General features: G+C 41.8%; 1 protein-coding gene across 1 annotated transcript in view; it reads right to left on the minus strand.

Annotated features, from left to right (window-relative positions):
- The window catches only part of SLC22A16 (solute carrier family 22 member 16), a 64,519-nt gene that overhangs the window by 22,494 nt on the left and 25,894 nt on the right, over window positions 1-16,131 (minus strand). The window contains exons 2-3 of the mRNA XM_019537905.1: window positions 3,734-4,210; window positions 812-929 (exon numbers count right to left, since the gene is read on the minus strand). Coding sequence (XP_019393450.1) covers window positions 812-929; window positions 3,734-4,210 — 595 coding nt within the window. The remainder of the gene's footprint in view (window positions 1-811; window positions 930-3,733; window positions 4,211-16,131) is intronic.

Genomic DNA, 16,131 nt, shown 5'->3' on the forward strand with positions numbered 1-16,131 from the left:
ATGCCCAACTATTAATAAATCTGGGCTCTGGCAGACTAAGGGAAGTAAGTGAATTTCAGTTAATGGCTACCGACTGTCTTTCAGTCTACTAGTGGCAAGTAAAGTGAATGATTTCTGATACTTTGTACTTAGGAAGTTTTTTTTCTTTCTTTTTCTCTTTTCTAAACATTTTTAAATTACTTATTTTTCTTGCAACGATTGTCTAACCAGTCAATGCATGAAATGAAGAGCCATAAGTAGTATAACTCGGAATTCAGGATCATCATTTGGCTTTGGTTAATAAGCCCTACCCCCCCTAAATATAAAGAAATACATGTGTAGTATAGTATAAGCATTTAGGATCATTAGCCTATTCATCTGGTATTTCAAATGTAGTCTAAAACACTAAAAAGGATATACATAAAGTAAAAAGGGCTTGAACACAGTAGTGATAAAGTCATTATTATTATGGGAGTCCTTATTTTGAGAAAAATAAAGTCAATATTGGTAATACACCATAAGCAGCAGTGCACAGACAGAATGTACTACTTCCCTCACTGCCAGTCTGGCAGGAGCTGGGAACAATGACCCTGAGGGAGGCAACACCAAATACTGCTTTATATGAGCCCTTTCTGGGTAACCCTAAAAAAGAAGAGGTTGTCTGGGTCAAGAGGAAATGGCCTTCAAACCCTCTTTGCTCTACTGGAGGAAGTGCTGGGCAACAGATGAAAAATGGAGAGAGGGAGGAATAAAGAGAAAATACAGAGGGCTTCCAATACTACAGCACTGGACATTTTCTGTTATATGAATTATGGAAAGCATCTATTCTTACCATTGCAAGGAGAAAACGTGCAACCACAAAGCTGTAGTAGTCAAATGTGAATGCCACCACAATGCCAAATAAAAACTGGCCAATGCTTGTGAACCACATTATATGCCGTCTTCCCATTCTGCAAGTCACAATAAAAACACAGTAAATATTGTTGTTAACAATAACAACCATCACAACAATAGTAATAATGTTTTGTAAGTACTGTATTGATATGTAACTGCAACTTGGGATATCTCATCATGAATAAGAATTAAAGCAAACCGAGAAAGTATTACCAGTGCTACATATAGTGCTCTGAACTGCCACAGTAGTCCCAGGGTTGATTCTCAACTTTGATTTATTATTTGCTGGATAATGGAAATCTTTTATCTTTCCATAGTTCCCTTTGATCAAATTAACAGTAACATTAATAGAAAGAAGACATGTTTAGAAGTTTCTGACTGGAAAATAGGTCTCCATAGGAGAGAGTATTGTGTACACTCTTACTGAGCATTCAGTTTAACTTCTGCATAGGTAAATTACCAAATTACTTTGTCCTCTTTATAAGGATAGTTAGTATGACCCCCTCTCTTTTGGACATTTTATACTCAGTCATATTTTGGTTTGGGATGAAATAACTTGGGTGATTTCTTGCCAGCTCAAAAAATCATAGAATGAAACGGCTGCAAGGACTTCAAGGTTCATCTACTACACCCCCATCTACAAGTGCAGGATTCACTATTCCTAATCCATCCCAGATATAAAGTTATTTTCTAACCTTTTCTTGAAAACCACAATGAAGGTTTTTTCATCGTCCTAGTCCAAGGAAGTTTTTCTTGATATTCGATCTAATGTGCTCTGCTGTAATTTAGTTTAAACTGCTATCCTTCTTGTTCTCTGTGACACAGGAGAACAATTTTTCTTCTTCTTTGTGGCAATCTTTCAGATGTTTGAAAACTGTTATCAAGTCACTCCTCAGATTTCTTTCTCCAGACTAACATACCTCCCTCAGCTTTTTTCTCAACTGACTTGCAGTCTGACTTCCTTTATCATCTTTCCTGCTCACGTGCATAACAAGAGCTACTAAACATTTTCTATACCACATTTCTTACCAGACAGTTCATTCATCACACATTCACATGTATATAGACAGAATACTACTTGGGAAATAAAATAATTGAAAGTTTCAGCTTCTTGTTAAAGATATAGTAAGACAGATCTTAGATAGTATGTTATTCCACCTTTTTAAAAGATCTTTTGTACAATGAAATCTGAAGTTTGTTTATCTCCATGTTATCCCAGCAAAAAAATATGTAGACCAACCAGAAGATGCTGTGCATAAACAAGTGAGAACAGGCTAATACCAAGAAGGCTGACTAAAAAGAAATCAAAGAAAATCTGTAACAAAGAGATAACAATTTACTGTTGGATTCATTCTACTCTGTTTTGTCCAGCAATACAGAGTGGGCGCTTCTACACATCCATTAATGTGCAGTGGTTACTGAGCATTTAATTTAGTAGTTGTATAATCAAGTACTAATAAATGCATAGAAACAGGAGTTACTGCACAGTAGTGCCAGAGATGCCTTTTAGTGATGCTACTATACAGTAGCCTAATAATACTGCACCGTAGCATATTAGCACCGTTTGTGCTGTGATGCACTACTGTGCAGTATTAGTAGGCTACTGCGCTGTTAGTGCTTGTGTAGACACACCCACAATGTCTATAATACAGAATATGTTGCAAGTACTGACTAGACAAGAGATGTCACCTACTTCACTTTATTCTCTGACTATATAGTCATGAAAATACATTATTTCCAGGTTTATCATGAACAGTTTTTGGAGATTTAGGCATTGTGGTCTGGTGTTGTGTTTTGTTTTAGGATATGGGTTTGGTTTGGTTAGGACTAGGTTGTTTTGTTCTACTTTATTTTTGGTTGGTTTTGGACATGAATTCAGTACCATATGAAAAGAAAATTAGAACACGATCCAGTACATAATTTGTATAAGCAGACAGCTGGGCTGCAAATTTCCCTATGAGGACCTGCAAATGTGTTTCAACCCTGCCCTATACAAACTAAAGAGACAACAGTCTTCATGCCCATTAAATTTCTGGAAGAATCTCTGCACTCAGCAGGGATTCTCATTAATGCCAGCTGTGGTGGTCCTTTTATTGGGAACATGTGTTCATTGAAAACTGGACTAAAACCACCAATTTAATTCCCACCAGCCAAAATGTGACAGACAGTACTAATGTTCTGCTGAAAAATTTTTGGATTGTATCTTAAAAAGATATGTATGGCTTGAGCTAATACAGCTGAGAATTGTGTGACTATAACCTCATAATCTGCATGGGAATATTAACTAATATTATAATGACTAATTCAAAATGGATTCAGTACCAATTTTAAACTCTAAATCCACAAAATACAGGGCTTAATACATACCCAAAGTCTTTCAGTTGAGCCCATTAAACTGTATTAATTACAGAAGTTAGGAAATTTGTCTTTAAAAAAATGTTGTTTAATCTGACAGTAACCCTTTAATTATTAATCATATCTGAAAATTTTCATTTCTCTGTCAAGAAAAATGAGGGGAAAACCCAATATGATTCTGATCCTGCAAAAAGGCTTCATTCATATAGAGTATCTTGGAGATCAGGGCCTAAATGGATATGTGATATAGAGCAGAATATATGTTCCAAATAATATTCCTATTAATTTATAACAACAACAATAACAACAACGCTTTAAATTGATATTTGTTATGGAAAAACAAAAATCCTCTGTACCGGATAAAATAAATAAAGGAATTGTTGAAGAATACATTTGTTAATAACACTATATTAAGTGAATAATGTCAATTTAAAATAGGATAAAAGCAGGTAGATACAGAGCTTTTGCACTCAGGGGGTACAATATAAAGAATATGGCACTGTACCTGTCAGCAATATCACCAAAAATCACTGCTCCAATTAGGACTCCAAGCATGAAGGTGGGTTGAGTTAATTTTGCAAGCCATTCTCGTTCACAGACCAAATCCCACTCTGTAACAATGGTGCTCTTCCATTTAGTGTGATCATATACATATCCATGAGAACAGGAAAACACAGACTTGTTGCCATTATATTCATATGCTAGATTCAAACTGCCCTCTCGTCTGGACCTGCTGCACTGATTAAGTTCCCAGATTTCTCCATTTTCCAGCTGGGCCACAATATAATTATCAGTTGATGTCCACAGTGTCCAAACATCCTCTATACTTGAAGCAGAGGAGTTGTAGTACAGAACACTACTCACATTTCCAGGGATACTGCATACAAATTTGGGAGTAACAGCCATGAATACAGAAGCCAAGTAATGGATGCCACATGACACAGCTTGAAAGACAGATGCAAAATAGACACATGCTTGGAATCTGTAAAGGGAAGAGAAAGTTTATGGGGAAAAATATCTAATCTAAGAGACCACTACAAACAAAAGACAAGGAACATCAAAATCATTCAGTCGCAAGTATCAGTTCTGTCTATTTGTTTGTTATGTAGTGGTTCATCTAAATTAATTAAACACTGTCAGAGACCAAAAGCAGATGATAGCCATAAAGGAAATGGTCTCAGTACCTAGGAAGTATCAGAGTACAATCTCTCCTATCAAAAACCAACTATATGCTGGTTACTGTTGTGCCAGAATGGATGCACACGGGGTGATTTAAAAAGAAAACTGCTACACTCCAGCAATTAATTAAATGAAAAATGCAGCCCTGTCTGGACCAAACCTTAAAAATAACCATCCCTTTGGTTACTAAAATAGCTAGAAAAAGAAGTCAAGGGGAAATCCACATTGTAATAGCAGGATCTGAAGCATGGAGATATGTACCTCAGATAAAATACATTGAGATAAATTTTATCTTCATTCGCTTCCACGTAACTATATTGACTTCCATGGAGTGGCATGCATGTAACTCAAGATAGATTTAGGGCATGAACACAAATAACACTTACACTGGTTTAAATGTGGTTTAAACATGAAGTGGACAGACATACATGGTTTAAAACCTTCTGGAACAGCTTAAAAGTGTATCTGAAAATTAGTTATTCCTGAATCAGTTCACAGTGTACTAGTTCAGTGTTACAGGTTCCATGTGGACACCAACAAGTATCCCATGATACAGGTCTGGTCAGTTCTCCAGGCATTCAATGCTACATTGCTTTTTATCCACCTACTGCTGCAAATGGCTGCTCTGGTACCCAGCCACTTTACTGCCTCCCATTTTTTCCTTTTGTTGGCACTCTATCAATGAGCTCCCTTGCACTTGTTCAATAGAAGCTATCTTTCTAATAACCACCTGTGTCCTTGCTCCCTACTCCACCGTAGCCTCTCATCATGCCAACCCAGCACCTGGAAACCCAAAACTGTGAGTCCAAGCACACTCCTCCCCTGCCTTGCCACTCCTAGTCAGGCAAGCACACTTTGATCAACTGCAGATTATGGAACTTCATTGGACTCATGTTTAGGAGAGAAAAGAAAGCAAGAAAGCAAAACCATCCCAAGCCACAGGTTACCCACCCACTGGGACCATCAAAGCATGGGTGCAAACACTTCCCCACATTTGCTCAATGCACAGCATATCGGCTTGGGTGTTTACTGCTACCCTCTGGTGTCAGAGCCACAGCACTTCAACACCTAGAAGGTGACCATTCAACCTGGAATGCAAAGGCAGTGTATGTCCAGACACCTCTGATCCATGACACCTGGGAACTGGTTCAATTGTTATATGTGTCCACTCAGAAACATACTGTTCTCTACACCAGACGACTGTAACTTTGAATTAGGTCTGGTTTTAAATAAAAAGAAAAAATATGTGATCATGTAATTAAAGACTGGGTTAAATCCATAGTGGCACTTTAGGCACTTAAAATGGTATTAGGCAGATGTTATGCTACTGAACTGTGACAACACTAAGTTCAGTACAAAGAGAAGCAATCACAATCACTTTCACTCAAAAACTCTGTCTGCCAAGGAGGAAGACAGCATGTCTCTCAAAAGCCACTCAGCCTTGAACCCATATCTAGATAGTCCTCTTGATCTTTCAGAGGAGGCCTAGAGGAAGCTGAAAGCTGGATGGCCGAGAGAAGGAAGCCAGCTAGCCCACTCTGTCCCCACCAACGGTGGATGGTTGAGGGCCACATTGCCCAGAGGGCCACCACAGAAAAGTTGGATATAAGCCTAATCACCATTATGCCAAGATCTAGAAATGAGTTGGAGTCACAGACCAAGCAGAACTGAGTTGAAAATGGATGAAGACTCCAGTAAGCCAACCTCAGTAGCTGGTTCAGTGTTGGCCAGATCCTTGGTCAAACCCAATGCCAGTGCTAGGAAAGAAATCAGACTGCTGCCAGAAGGTGACCAAAAGGGATATCAGTATGGGTTCAGAAGCTACTCCATGCTGCAGTCAAATATGGGCGGGCTGAGCAAACTTTAGCACTGAATGTTGCATTGGGGACAGCGTCCAATACTGTGCCTCACTTTGCCTGGAGGAAGGTAGCAGTGTCATGTGGTACAGATAAAAAAAATACTTGGAGGACTGGGAGGAGGGGGCAAAGCCCCAAACAATGGAAGAAAGCAAATCAAAAGATTTGGGGCTAAAAGAAAAAAGGTGTTTTGAAATAATAAAAAAGAACAATAATCAGTTCTTTAATAGTGAATTAGGCTTAATAAGGCTGCAACTTCAAATAGACTGTACTTAAAAAGAGGGCACTGTGCCTCCAGCCAACGGCTGTTAAGAACTGAAGAGCATGAAGCGCATGCCACCTTGTACCCAGTCAATGTGGAACATGTGAAGAAGCAGGCTGTGGTCCACATTACGGCTTCTTCTAAGTCAGAGATGTCAAACTTAGCTTGACCCCCTGAGTAGGATCCTATATTAAACAGAACACTTGCAATACCCCTTTCATAAACTCATATAACATTTCTTTTATTTTCTGTAATAAAGATAATCACTAGCTTGTTGATAGAGTATCTACTTTAGGCTTCTGAAGGAACCTATCACTGTAATACCTAACATATTCCTGAAGTATCCATAATCAGAGCATTTAAATCCTCAACAAATTACTTCATTGTCCAATTATTCTTTTAGGAAAAAAAGTATTTTCATCATAATCAACTGATATTTCATACTTTTCATAGACATTAGGGCTGGAAGGGACCTTGGAAGATCTTTGAGTCCAGCCCCCTGCCCAGAGGCAGGAAGTCGGCAGGGGTCATAGGATCCCAGCAAGATAAACATCCAAATTTCTCTTCAACGCGTTCAAAGTAGATGCTTGAACCACCTCCGGCAGTAGTCTATTCCAGACCTTGGGGGCAGTAAAGAAGTTCTTCCTTATGTCCAACCTGAAATGGTCCTGGAGGAGTTTGTAACTGTTCGACCTTGTCATCCCTTGGGGTGCTCTGGTGAACAAATGTTCCCTCAGATCCTGGTGAGCACCCCTTATAAACTTATAGGCAGCCATCAAATCACCCCTGAGCTGTGCTTTTCCAGCCCCATGGCTCTCAGCCTATCATCATAAGGTCTGTTTTCCTGACCTCTGATCATGTGCGTGGCTCTCCTCTGCACCCACTCAAGCTTCTTCACATCCTTTTTGAATTGTGGAGCCCAAAACTGGACACACTACTCCAGCTGCGGCCTCACCAAGGCCGAGTGAGAACAATGTGAGAATGACGTCCTGGGATTTGCTTGAGTAGCATCTATGGATGCAAGCCAGCATTTTGCTCGCTTTACTAGCTGCAGCATCACATTGCAGGCTCATGTTCATCTTGTGGTCAATCATGACCCCCAAGTCCCTTTCATCTGTAGTGCTAGCCAGCATAGCACTGCCAAGCCTTTAAGCAAGCTGCTTGTTTTTCTTCCCAAGGTGGAGAACCTTGTATTTTTTTGGTGTTAAACACCATCAGGTTCTTGTCCACCCATTTCATGAGCTTGTCAAGCTCAGCCTGGATCTCTCTCCTGCCCTCAGGTGTGGATGCTTTACCCCAAAGTTTGGTGTCATTGGCAAACTTGGCCAGTCTGTTTCTGATTTCAAAGTCCATATCATTAATGAAGATGTTGAATAATATAGGCCTGAGGACAGAGCCTTGAGGGACCCCACTGGTCACAGTGTACCACGATGATTGACTTCCATCAACCACCACCCTCTGGGTCCGACCATGGAGCCAGTTCTCCAGCTAGCGGATCGTGGTGAAGCTGAGGCTGCAGTAGGACAGTTTTGTTAAGAGGTGATCATGGGATACCAGATCGAAGACTTTTTTAAAGTCAAGATATATGACATCAAACTCCCCTCCCTCATCCAGGTGATAGGTCACCCGGTCATAAAAGGAAATAAGATTGGTCAAGCAAGACCTACCCACAACAAACCTGTCCTGGCTATCCCTCAGGATGTTGCCATTGGCCGGTCTGTTAAGAATGGTCTCTTTGATAATCTTTTCTAAGACCTTCCTCGGGATAGAAGTCAGGCTGATGGGCCTGTAGTTTGCCGGATCCACCTTCCTCCCTTTCCTGAAGATAGGCACCACACTGGCCTTCTTCCAATCTTTGGACACTTCACCAGAGCGCCAGGAGTTCTCGAAGATCCGTGCCAGGGGCTGGGCTGTGATGCTCGCCAGCTCTTGGGGTGTAAACTGTCAGGGCCGGCTGACAGTTTACACCAAACTGGGGAGTACCCTTGGGTATAAACTGTCAGGGCCGGCTGACTTGAAAGTATCCAGCCTCTCAAGGTGTTCCTTCAAAAGGTGAGCCTTGATGGAGGGTAAGGAATCTCCCTCACCCAGACCTTCCCATCCCATAATGGGCAGGGGCGTCCCTTGGGACTGGTGAAAGACTGATGCAAAGTACCCATTTAGCCAGTTGGCTTTTTCCTGGGCATCAGTTGTCAGTTGTCCCATCTGATTTAGCAGGGGTCCAATGTTACCCTTGCTTTTCCTATGGCTCCCCACATATCTAAAAAAAGAGTTTTTATTGTCCTTGATACTTGTAGCTAGATGGAGTTCTGTTGCAGCCTTGGCTTTCCTGGTTTGCTCCTTGTAGGTCCAGACCACTGCAGAATATTCCTGCTCGAAGGTGGATCCTCCATCCTTTGTAGGCCTTTGTTTTTAGATGCAGGAGGTCCACTAGTTCCCTGCAGAGCCCTTTTGCTTCCTTTCCTCCAAGATGGAATAGACTTAGCTTGTGCATCTAGGATTGCTCCCTTGAGGAGCAACCACTCATCCTGAACTCCCCTCCCCTTTGGGTTGTGGTCCCTTAGGGCCTCATTGAGCTTGTCAAAGTCAGCTTTCCTGAAGTCAAGGACTTCTGTACTGCTGACTGACTTGCCAGTTTTATGGAGGATGATGAAAGTGATAATTTGTCATTTATCTTGCCACTCCATTTTTTCATTATTTTAAATGTGAGTATTATTGCCTCCTACTATTATCTGCCATTTATATTGCTGGCATTCAGATCATTACACAATGGTTTGGTTTCCATCCCCTTAACAAAACTTTTCTAAGTTGTACAAACAAGTCAGTTTAACTTCTACACATCATCGGTCATGGGGCTGGTTTCCATAAGCCATTCTGGCAACACAGATGACTTCAAAAAGTGGCTCAAGAGGCCATTTGAGAACTTTTTTTCTGCAGAAGAATCCCCATGTGCCTACCATAGCAGCAACTATACCAAACGTCTCCTGGATTACATGGCTGAGGAAAATGGGGTATGATTAAGACATCCCTAAACCAAGAATGTCCACCTGATGTAATGGCCCCTTGTGGACATAGGCAGATAGTCATAAATTAGACAGACTTTAATCTTCCCTGGTTTATGCTAGAAGTCACATTGGCCTTTGGCCTTATGCAGCTCAGTGGTGAGCAAAAGCATGTTAAAGCCACCTTTGCACCTCAGCTCCTGAATTCTGTCCTTTTTTAAAGCCTCCCTATCCCCACAAGGCATTTCAAAGAGCTAAAGACAAAGATGGATGACATGATATTCTGGAATTCAGTAAAACATGGTTAGTCACTGGGATAACTAGGGTTAGTCTGCTTGGTCTGTGACTTTCTATTAGTTTGTGCACTGAATCCATCTGGTACAAAACTCCAATTAATTTGTATATTTAAAAAAATCATTAAAGAATTTGGCTAATTCATTATCCATTGAAGTGTAATTCATCTTTTTCAAATGTGCAGACACACTAAATCACAACAGAAAATATACTGACACATGTGCTCCATAGCACCTGTCAAGTTAACTGATGCTCACAAAGTATTGGATACTCTCCAGCTTTTCTTGACTCAACAAGACACAGACAATAAGCCATTCCATTCTGCACAAAAATATTCTATTTTAGTGATGAGTGCATGTAAACAAAGCAAAAAACATTATTACTTCACCATAATTATATGATTCTTGTATAGAAAGCACTCTGATTTTCTATAGAAAGAAACAGTACATTAAGCATTTTCAGTATTGGTATAATCCTGTCATTCTCACATACAGAACCAAAGTATATACAATGTAAGTTTTATATATATATATATATAAATTATTAATATTTATTAATATGTTTGATAAAATTATATACATAATTCCAATTAAAATTATATATATGCTCTTCATTATACATGTCAAAATTATGCTTTGCCGTGTCTTGATATAGCACACACAATATATCTCGTGAAAACTTCAAAATGGCTGACTACTGATAAGTTACTCATGGATAATTATCTGTCATTACCAAGTCACTCAGAACGATGACTTGACAAGATTTCATTGCATTTCATTTTATGATTGTTGCCATCTAGACATGGCAACTCAAATTATAAAAACTCTTGGACTATTATTTAAGTGTTACTGTAGCCAGAATGATCCAGTAAATATGAGAGAGACAAAAGGTGCTCCAGGTGTTCTTCCTAGGCTCAAAAAGTAAGAGTCAATGACAGAAGCACCCCAACTGGGATTCAGCTACATGGATCTGCTAGTGAAGGACATACCAGGTCCAAAGTTATTTTCTCCCTACTGAGAATAATCAAGAAACTGTAGCAAAGCTGAGGTGGGGACAACTGGGTCAGCAGCCCTGAGCACCACTTTTATGGGGGGTGCAAAACCAGCTGCCACTGCAGTGACAACTGACCGCATTGCCACAAGAGTATGAAAGAAGCTGGCACTGGCCTGTGCCTTGGTGGCTGGCCCGAGAACAGATCTGCTCTGCTATACCTTTGCCAAGAAAATAGGTTCCTACTCTTTTTTTTATATATAAATAGGGTGATAGATTTAAAAAAACCAGATTTTGGGGATTTTGTAAAATCTGCTTTCCCAGACCACCCCTGCATACTAAAGAACTTCTCTTAAGAGCATTACCTAATCCCTTTCTCAGGGTACCTATACAGGTGATGGACCTCTGCTCCGACGTGTGCCAGTTAGCATGCATCGGAGCAGACTCAGTTAGTCAAGTCTGCTATGAATCTGCTGGAGCACGCTAAGTAGCACACTAGCAACCTCTGCAATATGAGTATTCAGTGTCCTCACATTTCAAAATGGTAGTGGGGGTCTTTAACTAAAGTTCATTGAATGAACTTTAGTTAAAATGCCCCTGCTGCCATTTTGAATCATGGGACACTGAATACACATGGTCTTGTAGGCACTTTAATTAAAAGAGCCACTCTAACTGAAACAGCTCCCCCTCCAGCCTGGAGCACGTGTATACATGTCCTGAATACTTCCAGTTATGATGTTTCAATGACCTTTCTTAACAGAACGTTCCAATGTCAACTTGCTTTGCTGGAAAGGTTTCTATTATATCCAATAAATGTCCCCTTAACTTGAGGCTATTAATTTCTCAAAATATAGCTCTGGGCAACACACTGAATACATTTTCCTTCTCTTATCATTTCTTTGTATGAAATTATCAAATCATCTCCTCTGATTATTCTTTTAAACTGTATAAATGACAGACCTTTACTTTTTCCTATATACTTCCCTTTTTACCTTGTAGAACAATAGCTGTCTCTGTAATAAGCAATAAAGGATTTATTTTAAAGAGAAATCTGTGTTGTTACTTCCCCTCAATCTTTCAAGAGTCTAAAATAGAACTGATTACCACAGATTCATGTAAAAATCTTTTCACTTACATTGTATTATCCAAGCCTTATCAGTATCAATAAAGAAAATTCTGCTATTGCATCATTATTTTGTTACTATTTTGCAGCATCAAAAAGTGGAGTCTGCATCATGAGAGAACAGGACAGCTCAATAAGATTGGTAAGGTTGGGATAAAGAAACATTTTCACTGGTTAGCCTAAATTGACAATTACCAATATTTAAGAGGTTTCTACAATAAAAAATGTGGTGGTGCAGTCGGTTGTCCCAGGGAACCTGGTTTTCTGTGATTAAAAAAAAAATCCCCAATTTTGGGTTTAAAAAAGTAACCCAAAATTCACATTTTAATGTGGTTAAAATGAAACACTACTAAAACAGAGATATATATTTAGTGGTGTTTCATTTTAATCATGGGAAAATGTGGATTTAGGGTTACGTTTTTAAAGCAAAAATTGGAGATTTTTTTAAATCAGAGAAAACCAGGATTCCTGGTTGTCACTTAGTTCTCTTCCTGGGGCAAACTCACTCCCACACAAAAACAAATGTACATAACAAAGCCAGAACTTAATAAACAACCATATGCTCAACAAAGGGTTAACACACAGCTACAGTCCTGCCTTGGACCTGGAGAGAGGATACCATGGTTGGGCTTAGTGCTCCCTGCTTGGCACCCTCTCTCCCCTAGCTCCGCCCCCTGGGAGCTTTCAACTTCCTTCAGGCCAGACACTCATTGCTTTCAGCTGTCCCCTCACACCACCCCTCTTCTGAGCAGGAAGGTTATCACTTTTAACTGTCTGCAGCTGTGTTCCTGATGCTGAGCCATGCACCCCATTACACATTCCCCTTCCCAAGAAGTCATCCTCATTTGCATGTGCCTACCCAGGGTAGTGCTGTATCATAAAATCAAAAGGTTGTAGAGAGAGATAGTATCTTGTCAACTGGAGGTTGGTTTCCTGCATGGAATTAAGCCATGTTAAAGGGGCATGGTCTGTGACCAGACAGAACTGGGTCCCTACGAGGCAGTATTAGAGGGCCCCAACTGCTCACTTAGCTGCTAAGCACTTCTTCTCTTTAATGGTGTATTTCTGCTTCTGGGGAAGGAGTTTCCTACTAAAGTACAGAATGGGGTGTTCTCCATCTTCAAATTCCTGGGAAAGCACCACCTCTAGGCCTCGTTCTGAGACACTTGTCTGTAATATAAATTCTTTTGTCAAGTCCAGGCTGCACAGGACCAGCACATTGCATAGCAGCTGTTTTATCTCCCCAAACGCCGTCTCACATTTGAGTAACCACTGAATCCTTTGTGGTGCTCTCTTCCTCAGCAGGTCAGTCAGTGGGACTGCGATAGCTGCAAATTGTGAGGTGAGGTGTTGGTAGTAGCTGGCCAGGCCCAGAAATGATTTCAGCTGTTTTTCAGTTGTTAGCACTGGTACTTGCATTAGGGCCCTTCTCTTATCAACTAGGGGGCTGATCTTCCTGTTGCCTAGTATATACCCCAAGGATTTGTTTTTTGTATACCTTGGGTGACACTTAGCCAGGTTTGCCATTAGACCAGCTGCTCATATTGATGGCAACACTTCTTTTACCCACTGGAGGTGGTCTGTCCATGTATTGGTAAATCTTACTACATCATCTAAATAGGTTCTCACATATACCTGGTGTGGGCAGAGTATTTTGTCTATTAACCTTTGAAAGGTTGCTGGGGCTCTGTGTAGCCTGAGCCTGAAAGACAATGCCTTGAAGTGGTAAAGCTCCCAGGGTGTCACAAAGGCTGTAATTTCCTGAGGCACTGGATCCAAAGGTATTTGCCAGTATCTCTTGGTCAAGTCCAAGGTGGTTTTATATTTGGCATTGCCTATTCACTCTACCATCTCATCTATTTGGGGCATAGGATATGTGTCACATTTGGAAATTATGCCGACTTTGTGGAAGTCAATGCAAGACCGGATGGTGTGGTTGGGATTTGGCACCAGCACAATCAGGATACTCCACCTGCTTTCCAATTCTTTGATCACCCCCAGGTTGAACATCTTCTTAACTTCCTGTCTTACCATTTTCCTCAGTTGGGTGGGGATTCTTGAGAGTCTCTTGAATTGTACAGCCGATCTTGAGGATAATCTAGGGTTCCATTAATATAGTTCGGTCCAGACTCCCAGTAAACATCTCTTTAAACTCCTCCAGGAGGCTCTTTATTTCTGCCAATTGATTCAGGGTCAACATCTCCCCTAGCTTGAGGCCTGCTTTCAAATCTAGGGGGGGATCTGGAACCTTTAGATCTATCTCTAGTAGACATGTAGAGATCAGACAGGCCTTTTGTGCCTTCCAGGTGATGGTATATCTGTGACCCTCTCCTTTTCCCCACCAGGCTAACTTCATAATTTACCTGGCCTACCCACCACAGGACCTCAGAATGTCCTTGCCACTTCACCAGTAACTTACTCTCAAAGGAAGGGAGCAACAGTAGGACTCTATCTCCTGGCTGGTAGACATAGAGCCAAGCAGTTCAATTATTGTTCCTGCTCCTGTTGGGCCACTTCGAGATTTTTCCTGGCAAGGGCCCCCACCAGATCTAACTTCTACCACAGATTCAAAACATACTGAACATTTTGTGTCACAGTTCCCTGGTCTTGCCAGGACTCTTGCAGGAGATTTAACACACCCCAAGGCTGCCTCCCATATAATAATTCTAAAGTTGAAAAGCCCATGGAAGACTGTGGAACCTCTCATATGTCATACAAGAGATAGGGCAGCAACTGACCCATTTTGTGGCTCCTCTATTACAAACTTGCTCACCGTTTCCTTCAGTGTTCCTTTAAATCTTTCAACTAGGCCCTCCATTTGGGGACAGTATGCTGAAGTTCTTACTGAATAGATCTTCAGTAAGTGCCAGACCTCCCATAGTAACTGGGACAAGAAAGCTGTATCCTGGTCCATTAAAACCTCTTTAGGAATGCCCACCTGGGACAAAATCTGTGGTAGCTCCATGGCCATTATCTGAACTGACAGGAAGCAGATTGTCACCGCTTCAGGGTAGCAGATGGCGTAGGCCACCAGGACCAAAATGAACCTGGATTCTTTTGAACTGGGCTCCAATTGTCCACCAAGTCCACCCTGGCCTGCTCAAATGGCATGACGACCAGTATGATGGGCATCAGTGGGGCCTTATTAGCAGGCTGGGGGCAACCAGCTGGCACTTGGGGCAAGATGCACAATAGTCTTTGACTTCCTGGTATACCCCAGGCCAAAAAACTTTGCCAGAACTCTATCCAGGGTCTTTTCCACACTCAAATCCCCTCCCCCCTCCCCAGTGCACGTTATATGCCAGTTTCAGCACTTGGCAATGGTATTGCTTTGGGAATGACAGTTGGAACTGCTAGGCCCCAGTGACCTTTCCTTTGGTCACCCTCATCAGGAGGTCCCCCTGCAGCTCAAAATGGGGGTCCTGGGTCACTAAACATGCATCTACTGTGGCCCCATTCAGAGATGACCTGAGCAGGGTGTGGGGCCCAGGGAAAATCAGCCTGTGAGGGGCCCTGCCCCTGGATGTAAGGAAGCTGGCGGCGGATTCAGCAGCAGGGGGAGTGGTGAGTAGCTGGATGTGCCAGATTTGACAGCGAATTCGGCAGTGGGAGGGGCAGTGCCGAGCGGACAGACTTGAAGCCAGCAGCAGCACGGACTCACCACACCACTCCTCCTGGTTCCACAGGGCCCCTCAAACCATGGGGCCTGGGACAGTCGCCCCAATTCACGCCCCCAGGGATGACCCTGGCCCCACTGCCCTATCGCAACTGGCCATACAGAGGAGCACATACCCAATCTTCCCTTTGATCCCTGATGAAATCTCAGTCTTCTCCTACCTTATCTAATCTGCCTTCCTGATTTGCACCAGAGGTCTCTTGACCCTCTGCTTCCTTGTGGGGGGAGGGATTCAAATCACACTGCTCCCTGCCCCCTTTTCTGGATCATGTCCTCTGGCTGGTAAAGGCCTCCCACCTGATCTGTTGCTGCTCTAGGCATGACTGGGGTTGCGGTCCAAAAAGGAAATTATTTCCCCTAGGTCTGGTTCTGTGAGATTCAGGTCCACTGTGGTTTTATTCATTCACCAGGCCAACCAAATCAGCTTAGCCATCAAACCCCAACTAGTCCCACTACCATGGGGTAGGCTGGATGACAGGCCACTGCTGCTCTCACTTACCCCTCCTGTTCTCCAATGGTCA

This window comes from Crocodylus porosus, unplaced genomic scaffold, assembly GCF_001723895.1.
Source record: "Crocodylus porosus isolate Cpor-Errol unplaced genomic scaffold, CroPor_comp1, whole genome shotgun sequence".
Classification (NCBI taxonomy): Eukaryota; Metazoa; Chordata; order Crocodylia; family Crocodylidae; genus Crocodylus; species Crocodylus porosus.